This window comes from Plecotus auritus, assembly GCF_963455305.1.
Source record: "Plecotus auritus genome assembly, chromosome: 2".
Classification (NCBI taxonomy): domain Eukaryota; kingdom Metazoa; phylum Chordata; class Mammalia; order Chiroptera; family Vespertilionidae; genus Plecotus; species Plecotus auritus.
Window position 1 is genome coordinate 220,816,038 of NC_137771.1, and position 14,876 is coordinate 220,830,913.

At 57.4% G+C, this 14,876-nt stretch overlaps 1 protein-coding gene across 1 annotated transcript in view; it reads left to right on the top strand.

The window, feature by feature from the left end:
• TSPEAR (thrombospondin type laminin G domain and EAR repeats) overlaps nt 1-13,871 on the top strand; it is a 106,744-nt gene extending 92,873 nt beyond the window's left edge. Inside the window, exons 9-11 of the mRNA XM_080657200.1 lie at nt 5,961-6,148; nt 10,383-10,484; nt 13,266-13,871. Of these exons, the coding sequence (XP_080513326.1) occupies nt 5,961-6,148; nt 10,383-10,484; nt 13,266-13,419 (444 nt within the window). The 3' untranslated portion in view covers nt 13,420-13,871. The remainder of the gene's footprint in view (nt 1-5,960; nt 6,149-10,382; nt 10,485-13,265) is intronic.
• Nucleotides 13,872-14,876: the final 1,005 nt, after the last annotated feature.

Genomic DNA, 14,876 nt, shown 5'->3' on the forward strand with positions numbered 1-14,876 from the left:
AGGCATTATTCTTTTTCTTTTTCTTATATATATATATTCTTATTGATTTCAGGGAGGAGGGGAGAGGGAGAGAGACAGAAACATCCACAATGAGAGAGAATCACTGATTAGCTGCCTCCTGCATACCTCACACTGGGGGATCAAGCTTGCAACCCAGGCATGTGCCCCAACCAGGAATCGAACCATGACCTCCTGGTTCATAGGTCGACACTCAACCACTGAGCCACGCTGGCTGGGCTGTGCAGTAACTTCTGCCACTAGTTTCCTCTTCTCATGGGAAACTGAGGCTCGGGGGTTATCGGACTTGCTCTCGATGGAGCCGGGATTGGAACCCAGTTGTGGTGCCGTGGCTTTATTCAGCGTCGGGCAGGGTCTTTCTCGAATGCTCCTTACATAGGTCATTGCTGGGTGCCATAGCACGCTGAGACTCGGGGACACAGCACAGCCGTCCTGGTGAGAGAAGGAGGTGCTGGGGGTGCGTGCTGATCTGAAAGGGCTCAGCAATGGGCTGGCGGGGTCTGCCCAGGGTGACGGGATCTCTGACTGGAATTAGACTGAGGAGGTCAAAGGCATCTGGGTTAGGGGTGGGCGGGACAAGTCTGCGGTGGTAAAGCAGGTTCCCGAGGAGCCCGGACTAGCAGGGACAGGGCCGCAGGAAAAGGGCCGTGTGGAGGCCCCGGGCAGGGGTGCAGGCGACAGGCGACGGCCGTGCATGTGGAAACTCCGTGGGCTCTAAGTTAATTGCATGTGTCACCGAGGCCCCGTGGGTGCCTGGGAAGCGGGCGGGATGGCAGCGCCCCAGTGAGGTGCCCACCCAGGAGGGGTGAGGGCTGTGCAGCTGCAGCTCGACACCCTGGGAGCTTGGGGAGGTGGGCGGGTCTGGAAGGGATCTGAATCCTATGGAAGGAGGGACAATGGTAGGAACCGGAGACTGTTCTGGAAGAAGACTCAGGTGATTGTTTCCAAGTCTCCAGCAGGCGCGCTGGGGCCGGGAGCCGAGCGCTGTGGTGTCCTGGGAGCAGGGCCGCAGCCTGGCACAGAAGGGGCAGCTCGTGGCTTTGGTCAACCAGGCCAGGTCCTTGGCAGGGCCAGACCATCATGTGATGGGGGGGGGGGCTCCTGTAGTGGGTTGGGGGTCATTTTGGAGATTGCCATCCTACAGCTACCAACACGGTGATCCTAAATTGCCTACATTTGAACAAAAAGATGCAATACGACAAAAGGCCGATTTAGGAAGCTATTCCTTACAGCACGTCTCCAAGGGCCACAACCGGAGGTCCCAGGTCCCAGGACACAGCCTGCCAGCGGCAAATCCAGCCACAGCCTTCCTCACCACTAAACGGACTCAGACAACTAAGGGTGTCCAGGGGTCCGACAGGAGACCTGAGACACGGAGGCTAAAGTGACCCCTCACCCCTGACACACAGACCCTCATGGGGAGAAACTGAACTAGTTCCAGAAGCAGAAGAGGATTCTTACAAATTGTCATTATCACCCTGGCTGGTGTGGCTCAGTGGCTAGAGAGTCAACCCATGGACTGAGGGTCCGGGTTTGAATCTGCTCAAGGGCACATACTTGGGTTGCAGGTTCGATCCCTGGCCCCAGTCAGGGTGTGTGCAGGAGGCAATCAATCGATGTCTCTCTCTCTCTCTCTTCCCCTCCCGCCCTCCCCCGCTCTTTCCATTCTCCCTAAAAAGCAATAGAAGAAATATCATCGAGTGAGGATTAACAAAACAAAAACAGGGCCAGGACAAGACGCTGGAGGGAAGGCAGGAGGAGGGGTCCGGAAGGTGGTTACAGGACCCATCCATGGTGATGTCCATGACGGCAGACAAACCGGCCTGGAAGGAGGTGGCCCTGCATTTTCAAGTGGCATCTGTGAGCCAGCTCAGTCTGTGCCCAGTCCTGGACATGGGCATCCTCAGAAGGGAGGCGGAGGCAGAGGGCAGAAATGGGCCAGCTGCACGGAGGTGAAGGCTCGTCCCTGCGATGCAACGCTAAGGAGCGCGGGCCGAGGGCAGAAGAGAAACATCCAGGAGCAGGTGGCGGGAGCAGGACTCTGTGGCCAGGATGGAGGTCTCCAGCCCGAGGGCAGAGCTGTCCTGGGAGCCAGGACTCTGGGGCGGCTTGGATGGACGCTCAGGGCACTGTGGCCACCCAAGCTCGGAGGGCATCCACCAGCTTTACGCCCTGCCTGAAGGCCGCCTTCTCTTACGAGCCGCAGCTGTTCACACCTCGACAATTCCTCAAACTCCACAGAATCCCACTTTCCTGTTTTGCCAGCATTTCTGTACTGTGTTTAAGTCCTTTTGAGCCTTGGAGAGGCCTCGATGTGTTTACTGTTTGGTGTGGAGTTTGGTGTGACCGTGAGCTTTGAAGCAGGAGAGGCAGGGTGCTCAGAGAGCATGTCGGGGGAGAGGTGCCGGCGTCCCGGGAGCCCCTTCGCAGGGCTCGGGGCGCAGGTTTGGGCCCTGTTTGCAGAACTGTGCACCCTGCCCTCGCTGGGAGGAGCAGCGGTGGGTCTGGGTGACGTGGAGCTGCTACTCCCGGGGAATCCGGGCACACAGGGCTTTGGGTCCAGGTGTGAGTGGAGGCTGGCTGCCCACCCACCAGGGACTCTAGCATCCTCCCTCCAGGTGGCAGAAACCCAGGCCCCAGCTACTCATTCTCATCATCTTGGACCAAAGGAGGCCTGAGCTGGGCGTGTCCAGGAGGGAACGGCTCCGTGCATGGAAACCCAGCCTCCAGCTGCTGGGGTGTCTGCTCCCTAAGTGAAGGCTGTGGGGTTGTGGGGCTGTGGTCACGTGATCAAATGGAGGCTCAGGTGGAGGGGGTGGGGATGAGGAGGGGAAATGGTAAGGGAGGGGAGTGAGGCACAGCTGACCAAGGTTCTGGGTTCCGGGTTCGCTGCCTTGGGTGATGGGCCTGAGGGTAAGGCCCTGGTGGACCTGAGGACCCAGAGCAGGAAGGCTTGGGGCAGATTGGCTGAGTGCCCAGGGCCCCCGGGAGAGGGTCAGTGATGGAGGGAGCGTTGAGCCAGGCAGGTGGATGGGACACATGGAGGTGCTGCACGGAGTGACCAGCAGGTGTGCCGGTGGCGGGGAAGCTGTGGGCTTGTTGGAAACCGTCTCCACCAAGAATGCAAATGTCCAGAAGCAAATGAAAAGAAAGAAAGAGGCAAGGAAGTTGGTTTAAGATCCACTTCTGTAAGGAGAGCACCCTCCTGTGGTCCCCACGCCCAGGAAAGACCTGGGAGGGGCCAGGCTCAATGCAGGCCATGCTTGCGAGAGAGGGTGCTTTCTCCTGTGACTTCCGCTGGCTCTGGGAGGCAGGAGCTGGCAGTGGCTCAGGCGGCATGGTTTGGAAGGCCTGCGGGGCGAGGGGGTCAGGGGGAGGAGCTCGGAGGGGTACCCAGAAGTTTGCTGGGGAGTGTGGTGCTCTCCACAGCCTCCCAGGATAAGACCATTGCCCACCAACTGCCTGCAGTGAGGATGGCAGCATCGCCCCAGGTCCTTTGGGTGTCTTCCCCTGGCAGTGTCCCCACCTCCCCTGCCCTCTCCCAGGCACCCCCACTCCCTTGGTTCTTTGCTCCATCAAAGCTGGAACCCAAGGACCTCCTTGCCCACACTGGTCCGATGACCCCGGGAGCCCACCCACCCTCGAGGGAGGCTATCAGGGGCTCCAGGGGCTCCGGGTGGCACCATCACCCCAAGAGGTGCTCCCGAGCCCCCGGGCACCATGCCAGGGCTGGCAGGGCAGGGCTCCGGGGGAATTCCCTTGGAAGGAGGGGAAGAAGGGAGAGCCCGCCAGCCCAGCAGGTGCCTCAGGCTGGTGCAGCCCCAGGCAGCCTCAGACCGGCTTCCCAGTGCGGGGAGCCCAACCTCTGGCCCAGGGTGCAGGCGTTGGCCCCGCTCTGAGGGGCTCCTGGCGGATACACTGTGGGGTGAGGGGTCACTGGCAGTAGTGACTGGTCTCTGCTAGCCTGTGGCCAGATACGCTGCAGAGTGCCTGTTGCATTTGAATTCTAGAGCAACAAGGAATGACTTTTTAGTAAGAGCATGTCCTGAGTATTGCATGGGATACACAAGTCCTGGAAAATGGTTGTTCCTCTGAAATTCGCATGGAACGAAGCTCCTCGTGTTTGCTGTATCGGCTCCAACCGGCTGGGCGCACAGAGCAGAGGCAGGATGATGGACCCCCTGAGTGACGCCCACCTGATACTCCTCCATGCCTCCCACCCCCGCCACACCCTGGGACCTCTTCTTCCCAAGCTGCCAATGCCCCAGCACCCTCCCGGCCCCCGTTGTTCACCCTCGGTGCTGGGGCTCAGGAGAAGGGAGCGGTCTGAGTCCAGTGGCTCAGAGCCCAAGGAAGTCCTGGCTACCTGGGGGAGATCCTCTTTCAGCTCCTGGCCCCTGAACTCTGTGGGAGTGCTCGTGTGCATGCATGCATGCAGGAGTGTGTGCATAGGTGTGTGTACATGCAGGTGTGTGCACACAGGTATGTGCATTTACTCTTGCACACGCGTGTGCCGTTTCCCATTGACATGGTTTCCCCAGCACAGGTCAGAGGAGCTGGGATCTAACAGTCTGACATCTCCTGATCGGTTTCTGCGAAGTCACCACCACATGTGTGTGACTCTCCGCCCCGTGTGTGTGACTCTCTACCGGTGTGAGTGACTCTCTGCCGGTGTGTGTGACTCTCCGCCCCGTGTGGGTCTGTAACTGTCGCTGTCCGTGAAGCAGCCACCGGGCGGGTGATGCTGAAGGCCCCTGCGGCCCCCAGTGTCCGAGCCTGCTCAGAAGTCGTGGGGCGCCCCAGGGAAAGAATGGTGCCACCTCCCGGAGCCGCGTGGAGGAGAGGACACGCTGATCCAGAAAGGCCTTACCAAGCTCCTGGCCCCTGTGAGGGATCAGGGGCTGCCAGGTGTCCTGGTTCCGGTCCTTGTCCTAGTGAGTCATCCTTTGGCTTAACCTTACTTGGCTCCGCTCCTCAGGACCGATCCAGACCTGTTTCTAGAGCTCCTGGCTCCCAGCCCAGCTTAGGGGCCCCCAGGAATGTTCTCAGACAGCAGCTTTGTGGTCTGGGCCGAGGCGGACAATGTCGCCCTCTGCTGGGCGTGGGGAAAAACACTGTCCCCTGCCACAGTGCACTGCCAGGGTCTCCCTCTCTCACCACTGGGCCTTTCCCTGCACCTGCCCCTTGTTCCCCAGGAAAATGTCTCCTTTCGTTTCTGCCCTGCCCTCTCTCTCCTGAGCTCAGGCCAGGGCCTGGATGTGGATTTCGCTGGTCCTCTCCTCCCCATGCACCAGCGACACCATTAGGCCCAAGATGCTGGCCGTGAACTTCCTCCTTGTGGGCCCCACATGCAAATCAGCTCATGCAGCTCGAGGTGTGGGGCAAAGGCTCCACAGCTGGCCACTCGTGCCAAAGCCCAGCCCTGCTGACCCTGCACACCTCAGCCTCGAGGGTGACAAGTGATTTAGGAGCAACAGCATGCACGGGGACCCAGAGATGGGGCTGTGGGGAGAACCTCAGGCAGGAACAGCGCATAGTAAGAAATACAAGAGGTACCTAGAGGTTGCTTCAGAGTTCAGGGCCAGACTGGAGGAAGCAGGGAGGGCTCCCTGGAAGAGGTGTTGTAGCAGCTAGACCTTGAAGGAAGGGCAGCATTGGGACTTGGGCGAGTGGGTGGCACAGATGGCTAAGAAGCAGTCACCTCAGATGGCACAGTTCAGGTACAGGCACAACTGGCACTCATGTTTGTAAAGGGAGTGAGAGTCAATGCCTTGGGAAATTGAGTGAATCCAGGCTGGAGAGCGGGGACCTTGCCAGACGAGCTTGGCGGTGTGTGTGTGTGTGTGTGTGTGTGTGTGTGTGTGTGTGTGTGTGGCGTCACTTGGCGGCTCCTGCAGTCTCTGTTCATGAGTGCGGCCTGCCCTCCTCTCCTTCCCTCCCAGACATTTGGCGCCGCGGACTGGGAAGTTTTCCATATTGGAGACAGGATCTTTCTCGCTGTTGCCAACAGTCACAGCTACGATGTGGAAACGCAAGTGCAAAATGACTCCTACGTCATCAACTCGGTCATCTACGAGCTGAACGTCACTGCACAGGCATTCGTCAAGTTCCAGGAGATCCCGACCTGCAGGTATGGCTGAGCCGGTGACTGGCTGGGTGGGAGGGCGAGGCCGGCTGGGCACAGCATCAGGTCGGCTCACAGCGACCTTCCCCGCTGCGCTCCCCACCGAGCCCACCCTGAGGAGGTGGCATGCCCAGCCTCGTGCTCGGTCCCCAAAGCCACACACGGTGGCTACCAGCACAGAAGGCTGCCTGCATCCCTTGTAGGTGGGGCGTGGCCTCACTCCTGCATGTTGCAAACCTCCTCCAGGGCCAGTCCAGGGATTTTGTGGCTGGTGTTTATAATCTTGACTCTAATTCCTTTGAAACAGTGTGGTTCGTTTGTTACACTTCAGTGGTTTGTATTAAATTCACAGGTATGTGCAACCATCACCACAGGTGATTTTAGAACATTTCGTGCCTGGGAAAGAAACCCCTACCTTTAACTGTCACCCTCCCCCATGGTCCCTAGCCCCTGGCACCACCAGCCGGCTGCCCGTGCCCGCGGATCCCCTGTGGTGGACATTCACACGAAGGAACACGTGTCATCATTCCTTGTGTGGCCAAATGATGGGCATCGTATGGACAGGCCACATTTCACTCACCCAGTTGTCCGTTGATGCACATGTAGGTCATTTCCATCTTTTGCCTAAATGCAGTTGTTCTAAAGAATAAAGAACCCTCAGAGGACAGTCAGGGTAACTGCTGTCGCGCTGCCTCGAGAAGAGTAGGAAGTGCGCTGCACACCGTCTTCCTCCTGGCGAGGCCAGGCGGCCTCTGCGGTGCGCGGGGTGCAGGCTGTGAACGTCTGCTGCTCGCGACTTTTCCATGGGTCTTGGTTTCAGAACCCAGTTACGATGGGAGGAACAACTCATGTGGAATGACACCACTGACCCTTCCCAGGGCCACACCGCTCAGGCCACTCCTCAGGGAGCATAGCTGTGGCCAGCACTTGGGCCACAATCAGCACTTATGGGCTGAATCATAAGTGGCCATGGCTGGAAGAGGCCCAGACGTGATCCTGGCCAATGGGAGAAGGAAGGTGTGAGGTGCCCCAGGGTCTCCGCCGGCCTCAGCCATCCCTGCATGCCCCCAGTACCTCCTAGACACCCCCTCACTCCTGGGGTCCTGCCTGAGCACCCCGCTCTAGGCCAGAGCTCTCAATCCCCATGGGGAGGGAACCTGCAGTGAGTCTCCACCAGACAGGGGGCCCTCTGCTGCCGACCAGGCCTCAGCCCGAGGCCACCAGACACAGACTCACTGGCTGGGCCTCGGTGTCTGACTGACTAGTGTGTGGCTACAGCCTCAGTTTCCTCACCTGTAAAGTGGGCACAGGGCCTGCGTCATCAGAGTGGTGATGGTGGGGCCTCCTGGAGGGACAGGATTCTGGGGAGGTCTTCCAGGAAGTTAACTGTCAGAGCCCTCAGAACTGACCGAGTCTGTGCACAGACTCATCCTTAGCAGATTCAGGAGCTTTTCAACTAAGACAGAATGCACGTGTCCGTTTGCAACAAGAAACACAGCTCCCAAGTGTAGGGGACCATTTCTATGTGGGCACCTTATTGGTGTCGGGAAGGAGCGGGAAGAGGGGAGGGAGGTGGCAAGTTTCCTCACGTTCCCACCTCCAGGGGGCTGCAAGTGCTTAGGAATGCCCTCAGCTTAGCACTTTTCTGATTATATCAACCTCTTCAGAGTGAAAGACTCTGTACCCATTTCACAGCAGCACCATTCACACTGGCAACCCACGTGTCCATCGACGGGGGAGGGATAGGCAACTGTGTCCGTCCACACAGTGGAATGGTATTCAGCCTTAACAAGGAACGAAATTCCAACAAGGCTGCCATATAGAAAAACCTAGAGGACAAGATGCTGAGTGAAATAAGTCGGACATGCAAAGACTGGAAAGTTCTGGAAGGGGATGGTGGTGGTGGTTGCACAAACCTGTGAATGTGCTTAATGCCACTGAGCTGTGCATGTAAAAGTGATTCAAATGAGCCCTGCTGGAGTACTCAGTTGGTTGGGTGTCGTCCCAGGCACCAAAAGGTTGCCGGTTCAATTCCCAGCCAGGGCACATACCTGGGTTGCAGCTTTAATACCTGGATGGCAACCAATCGATGTTTCTCTCTCTCTCTCTCTCTCTCTCTCCCTCTCTCTCTCTCTCTCTCTCTCTCTCTCTCTCTCTCTCTCCCTTCCTCTCTAAGCACGTCCTTGGGTGAGGATTTTTTTTAAAGTGTTAAAAATTTATATGTATTTTACTACAATTAAAATTTTTTTTAAATTTTAAGTGAATGACTAAACTCGCTGTGTGGCTGAGAAAATCACTCCCTTCAAGCCTGGCCCCTCCTCTGTGGGTTTGGGGTGGGACCTGGGCCCCAAGTTCTGTGATTAGAACTGGCTGGAAACCAGCATCCGAGCTCTGGGGTACCTCGGGCTCCATGCCCTAATGCCTGGCCCTAACATTGGCCCCTAGTGCTGTCCCCTAACGTTGGCCCCTAATGCTCTCCCCTAACATTGGCCCCTAATTCTGTCCCCTAATGCTGTCCCCTAACGTTGGCCCCTAATGCTCTCCCCTAACATTGGCCTCTAATGCTGGCCCCCTAATGCTGTGCCCTAACGTTGGCCCTAGTGCTGTCCCCTAACGTTGGCCCCTAGTGCTGTCCCCTAACGTTGGCCCCTAGTGCTGTCCCCTAATGTTGGCCCCTAGTGCTGTCCCCTAATGTTGGCCCCTAATGCTGTCCCCTAATGTTGGCCCCTAATGCTGTCCCCTAATGTTGGCCCCTAATGCTGTCCCCTAACGTTGGCCCCTAGTGCTGTCCCTTAATGCTGTCCCCTAACGTTGGCCCCTAGTGCTGTCCCCTAACGTTGGCCCCTAGTGCTGTCCCCTAACGTTGGCCCCTAGTGCTGTCCCCTAATGTTGGCCCCTAGTGCTGTCCCCTAACGTTGGCCCCTAATGCTGTCCCCTAACGTTGGCCCCTAGTGCTGTCCCCTAACGTTGGCCCCTAGTGCTGTCCCCTAACGTTGGCCCCTAGTGCTGTCCCCTAATGTTGGCCCCTAATGCTGTGCCCTAACGTTGGCCCCCTAGTGCTATCCCCTAACGTTGGCCCCTAATGCTGTCCCCTAACGTTGGCCCCTAATGCTCTCCCCTAACATTGGCCTCTAATGCTGGCCCCCTAATGCTGTGCCCTAACGTTGGCCCTAGTGCTGTCCCCTAACGTTGGCCCCTAGTGCTGTCCCCTAACGTTGGCCCCTAGTGCTGTCCCCTAATGTTGGCCCCTAGTGCTGTCCCCTAATGTTGGCCCCTAATGCTGTCCCCTAATGTTGGCCCCTAATGCTGTCCCCTAATGTTGGCCCCTAATGCTGTCCCCTAACGTTGGCCCCTAGTGCTGTCCCTTAATGCTGTCCCCTAACGTTGGCCCCTAGTGCTGTCCCCTAACGTTGGCCCCTAGTGCTGTCCCCTAACGTTGGCCCCTAGTGCTGTCCCCTAATGTTGGCCCCTAGTGCTGTCCCCTAACGTTGGCCCCTAATGCTGTCCCCTAATGTTGGCCCCTAGTGCTGTCCCCTAACGTTGGCCCCTAGTGCTGTCCCCTAACGTTGGCCCCTAGTGCTGTCCCCTAATGTTGGCCCCTAATGCTGTGCCCTAACGTTGGCCCCCTAGTGCTATCCCCTAACGTTGGCCCCTAATGCTGTCCCCTAACGTTGGCCCCTAGTGCTGTCCCCTAACGTTGGCCCCTAGTGCTGTCCCCTAATGTTGGCCCCTAATGCTGTGCCCTAACGTTGGCCCCCTAGTGCTATCCCCTAACGTTGGCCCCTAATGCTGTCCCCTAACGTTGGCCCCTAGTGCTGTCCCCTAACGTTGGCCCCTAGTGCTGTCCCCTAATGTTGGCCCCTAATGCTGTGCCCTAACGTTGGCCCCCTAGTGCTGTCCCCTAACGTTGGCCCCTAATGCTGTCCCCTAACGTTGGCCCCTAATGCTGTCCCCTAATGTTGGCCCCTAATGCTCTCCCCTAAATTGGCCCCTAATGCTGGCCCCCTAATGCTGTGCCCTAACGTTGGCCCCTAGTGCTGTCCCCTAACGTTGGCCCCTAGTGCTGTCCCCTAATGCTGTCCCCTAACGTTGGCCCCTAATGCTCTCCCCTAACATTGGCCCCCTATGCTGGCCCCCTAATGCTGTCCCCTAACGTTGGCCCCTAATGCTGTCCCCTAACGTTGGCCCCTAGTGCCTGTCCCCTAACGTTGGCCCCTAACGCTGTCCCTTGCTCCCGCAGCGCTCTGGATTGGGAGTTCTTCTCAGTGGGAGAAGATTACTTCTTGGTGGTTGCCAACTCCTTTGACGGAAACACCTTCTCAGTAAACAGTATTATTTACAGGTAAACAGCTTGGGAAGGCCGCACCCTTCTCCCCACCTGCTTCACCTGGGGTAGACTCCCCTTCCCTGCCAGCGACCAGGCTCAGAGTGAGTCACAGCCTGGAGCCCATGGGCCGCCTGGAGCTGCGTGCACCCGAGTGCCGGTCACACCCTGGGTCAGCCAGGTGACCGCGGTCATGCCGATGCTCACATCTTTGAGTCTGGCCGGGTGCAGTACACAGACACAGGATTCTGTTCAATGTTCCCACCCAGGAAGCCGGCGGGTCTCTCCACCCGTCACGTGTCTTCGGTAACAGTTCACGTCCTCACACGGGCACCGTGCCATCCTTGCTAAGTTCACTTCTGGCTGTTGCTCACGTATTGTAAGCACAGCACGTGGGTTTTCCATTCCCGTTTCCAGCTGCTTTTTGTGACCATTTCTGTGTCTAGCCACATGACCAAACCACCGAACGATCAATTCTGATCGTTTTCTGGAGCAGAGACTCGTGGGAGTCCGGAACACACCACTGCCTCTGTGAATACAAGCAACGTGGCCTCTTTCCTGCTCATATTTTCACTGTTTGCCTAGTGTTCCCAGCCGCTAGACCGTCCAGAAGAACCGTGAGGCCAGCAGTGCGGCCGGCGGGCGTGGGGAGTGCAGGCTCAGGGTCACAGGGTTGAGCAGGACGGGAGCCGGCGCCCGAGTCCGCGTGGGCCCGTGGGCCGGCGTGCCTCCATGTGCCACGTGGCTCTGCCGGGTTAATCTGTTGACGCAATGACTTGTGAGAGGTTTCCTCGAATTCCTGGGACGAGTGCCACTTGATACTATGTAATTACTTAACATGCCAGTGGCTACCAATGGTTTCGGCATGATTTACGAGTTTTGCATCTTTAATAGGAAATGAAATTGCTCTGTGGTTTCCTTCTGGGGCTGTACCTTCACCCAGTTTGAGGCGGGGCCTAACTTCATAGGTACCCGTTACCACGTTTCCCACCCACGCCTCTGGCCTGGGAGAGTCTCAATAGTAGGATTTCGCTATTTCCTTTATGATTAGGTTACACCCCGTTCTAAAGCGCCCCCCCCCCCCCCCCCGGCCAGGTCCCTTTTTCCAGTGTCTCCTGGGGTCATTGGTGTAATCAGGTTTTCCGTCTCTTCTTGAGGCAATTCTGGTCACCTATGTTTTATTAGAAAAATCAACTTTCTTTGGGCTTTCTAATTTTTTTTTGCTGTAGAGTGTTCAACATGACAGCATAATTTTAAAATTAATTAAATGTATTAAGACTAAATTTTCAAACGTGGCCAAGAACAGTGGGAAGAATAAAAACAGTGAAGGAGGCTCTGACAGTGTGCAAGGAAAGCAGGTGGGTTTTTGCAGAAATAAATCTGTGGGGGCATGTAATACACTCCACAAGAAAGCCAATAATTATGGCCATTTAATGTGATAAATGTGGTATTTCAATTCAATGAAAAAAGGATGCATTACTTAGTAAAATAATTTGTATGTCATTTTCTGTCCATCTAGAAGAAAATAAAGCTCTATTCCTGCTTCATATTATATAGAAAAAAATAAGTTTTATGAGGATTAGGCATCTAAATGTAAAAAATTAAACTATAGAAATATTAGGAAAAAGCTAAGATGATTTTTTTATAACCACAAAGTTATACAAGAAGACATGGAGATCTCCTTAAACAAGGCTGGAAATAGGTCACCTGGCTGACTACATACCTTTAAAAGTTATAAATGGAGAAAGACATCCTATTCAAAATCAAAAGACAAACTTTACCACACTTAGGACAGAAAAGGAACCCCTACAAAGTAATAAAATATTTTTTAATTCAGAAAAATGGGCAAAATATATGAACAGGAATTTTCAGAAGAAAACAATGGAAGATGTGAATAAACATTGGAAGTTGTTATTCTCAAAGCAGGAGGATGACACATTCTCTTCCCTCCATTCTTCTGGGAGTGGTGCGTGGAAGTGGGGGGAGGGGGGGGTGGAACCCTGGCCCTTTCCCATCAGGACAGGGATCGCCCAGCCTTTCTGGAAAGTAGTCTGGAAAAATAACAAAATTAAAACGACTCATGCCTTTGAACCCGGCACCCCACTGTGAGAGCTCCACCCCACAAAAGTTGGAACCACCTGTCAGTAAATCCCTTTTGAAGGCAAAACCCAGACACCGCTGACTGCATGAGCAGCAGGCCATGGGCCGGGTTCCCGATCCAAACCTGGGGGGCAGGGAGTTGCAGAGCAGTGTGCCGGGGGCGCCATACCCATGTGGTGACAGGTGTGTGTGTCTGAGGGCAGGCGCCTCGATGTCAACTGTGACCCCAGGAGTGGGGACGGTGTGGGCTTAGCCCCTACAGTTACCCATCGAAACTTCCAGGACCCTTCCCTGCCACTGCCCCCCCCTCCTATTCCCCACCCCCCGCCCCGGTGGCAGAGTCCCCAAGGGCACTCTGGGCTGGGACCAGTGTCTGGGTGGATAGGAGGAGCTGCAGGGTGGTGGGCAGGGCAGGTTCCTTCTTCCAGGCCTCACTTTCCCTCTTTGCAGGCTCCGCGTCTAGCTCTCTGAGAGTATAAGTGGGCAGCTGTGCCACCGGGGACGTGGGGCCCCTCCGTGCCGTGCACATGGGGGAGGCAGGGGGAGGCCTGGAGAAGAGCACAGGAGGCCAGGCTGCCCACTTGGGGGGGTGGGCAGGAGCCCGGGGAGTGCACAGCCTGGACGTGCAGGCAGCTTCTCCCGCCCTGCAGGCCGCCCGGCCCAGACAGCCCGTCCGCGGCTGACGTGTCTCTCCCACAGGTGGCAGGGTTACGAAGGCTTCGTGGCTGTGCACAGCCTCCCGACCTTCGGCTGCCGGGACTGGGAGGCCTTCCGCACCACGGCCGGCTCCTACCTCGTCTACTCCAGCGCCAAGGAGCCCCTCTCCCGGGTGCTGAAGCTCAGGACAGGGTGACAGGCCTGCCCCCCGGGATCAGGACCCACCTCACTGCACCCCGGAACCCCACCTTAGAAGCCCTGGAACCTCTGGGGAGATGCACCTCGCTTCCAGAGCTGCTGCTTCGCTGTCCTGGCCCTCCTCCAACTGGAGACGTCTGTCACCTCTCTGGCCGGGTGCCCATCGCGGACAGATTCGGGTGGTTCGTGGGCGTTCACCCGGAAACCAGAGCTGCCCTGCATGCCTCGGGGCCCTGCCGGGATGTCGCTTTACAGGAAAGTTCATACAGTTGTTTACCTCACACACCAAAGCCCGGTCACCTTCCCTGCGGTGTCAACTTGGGGCCTGGCCACGCTGCCCTGGTTGTCGAGCCCAGATGGAGAACAGGCGTGATGCCGCCCTACAGGTTCATACAGCTATTTATTGTACGTTGTCTACACTGAAATATATTTATGACTCTCTTTACACAGAGCAGGGCTGCGTCTGCATGTTTCTGGGGGGCCTCGGCTCTCCGTGAGCACGTCCTGGGGCTCCGCTCTGCCACCAAAGCGGAGGCGCCCTCAGGTCCCCAGTCGCCAGTGCGGTCGGAGGACACCCCTCCTCCACAGGGCTGCTTCCTCTGGCCTCCGTTTGCCCCTCACTGCAGCTGTGTGTGCAGGATGGCCTGGGGCTGCCCCCTCAGGGCCAGTGCTCCCTCTGCTCCGCCTTCACACCCCGAACCCTCCACCAGGGGGGCTCCTGCCTCCCTGGGATGCTGCTGGGGTGACATGACACCCTGGGAACCTGGAGGGGGCGGAGGGGCGGGGCCGGCACCACCCAGGCCTGGGGGGGGGTGGGGGGGGTGGGAATGCTCCGTGCCAGGGGCTTTGCTAGGGAGGCCCTGGAGTCCACATGGAGCCAGACCACCGGTGGTCGCAAGGCCAGGCCTGTCCCGCTGTCAGTGCCACCTGCTCGGGGAGGTGACGCTGCAGGAGGGATGTGGGAGCCGGAGCTGAGCAGCAGGAAGCTCTGCTGTTTCCTCCTTAAAACTGTGATTTTTGCCCAAGATCACACAGCCAGGGCACTGTGGCGGCTCCGGCCCCCGGAGCCCTGGCTCCCCGTGGTCAGTTCCCCACGAGGACAGGGCGGGTGCCCCACCGCCCAGGGAGGAGGCCCACACTGAGCCTGCTCCTCCTCAGTCCAATCAGATCTGGGGTTTCCAGACCCTGAGCAGGGCCCTTCTGATTTCTAAAGGCTGAGATTTTTCTAGAGCCTCCTTCATGCCTTGGGGAAGGTGGGGCTGACCCCAGACAAGGATGTTCCCTCCTCAAGGAGAACAGCAAAGGGCAGGGGTGGGGGCGGGGAGAGGTCTGGGCCAGGCCAGGGGACCTGTGAGAGAGAAGTCTCAGGCTCCTGCACCCCCTGGGCAATCCCACAGGCGTGGACCTTCCCCCCACTCCCACCTCTGTACACACCCATTACTCATTATTTTGGAG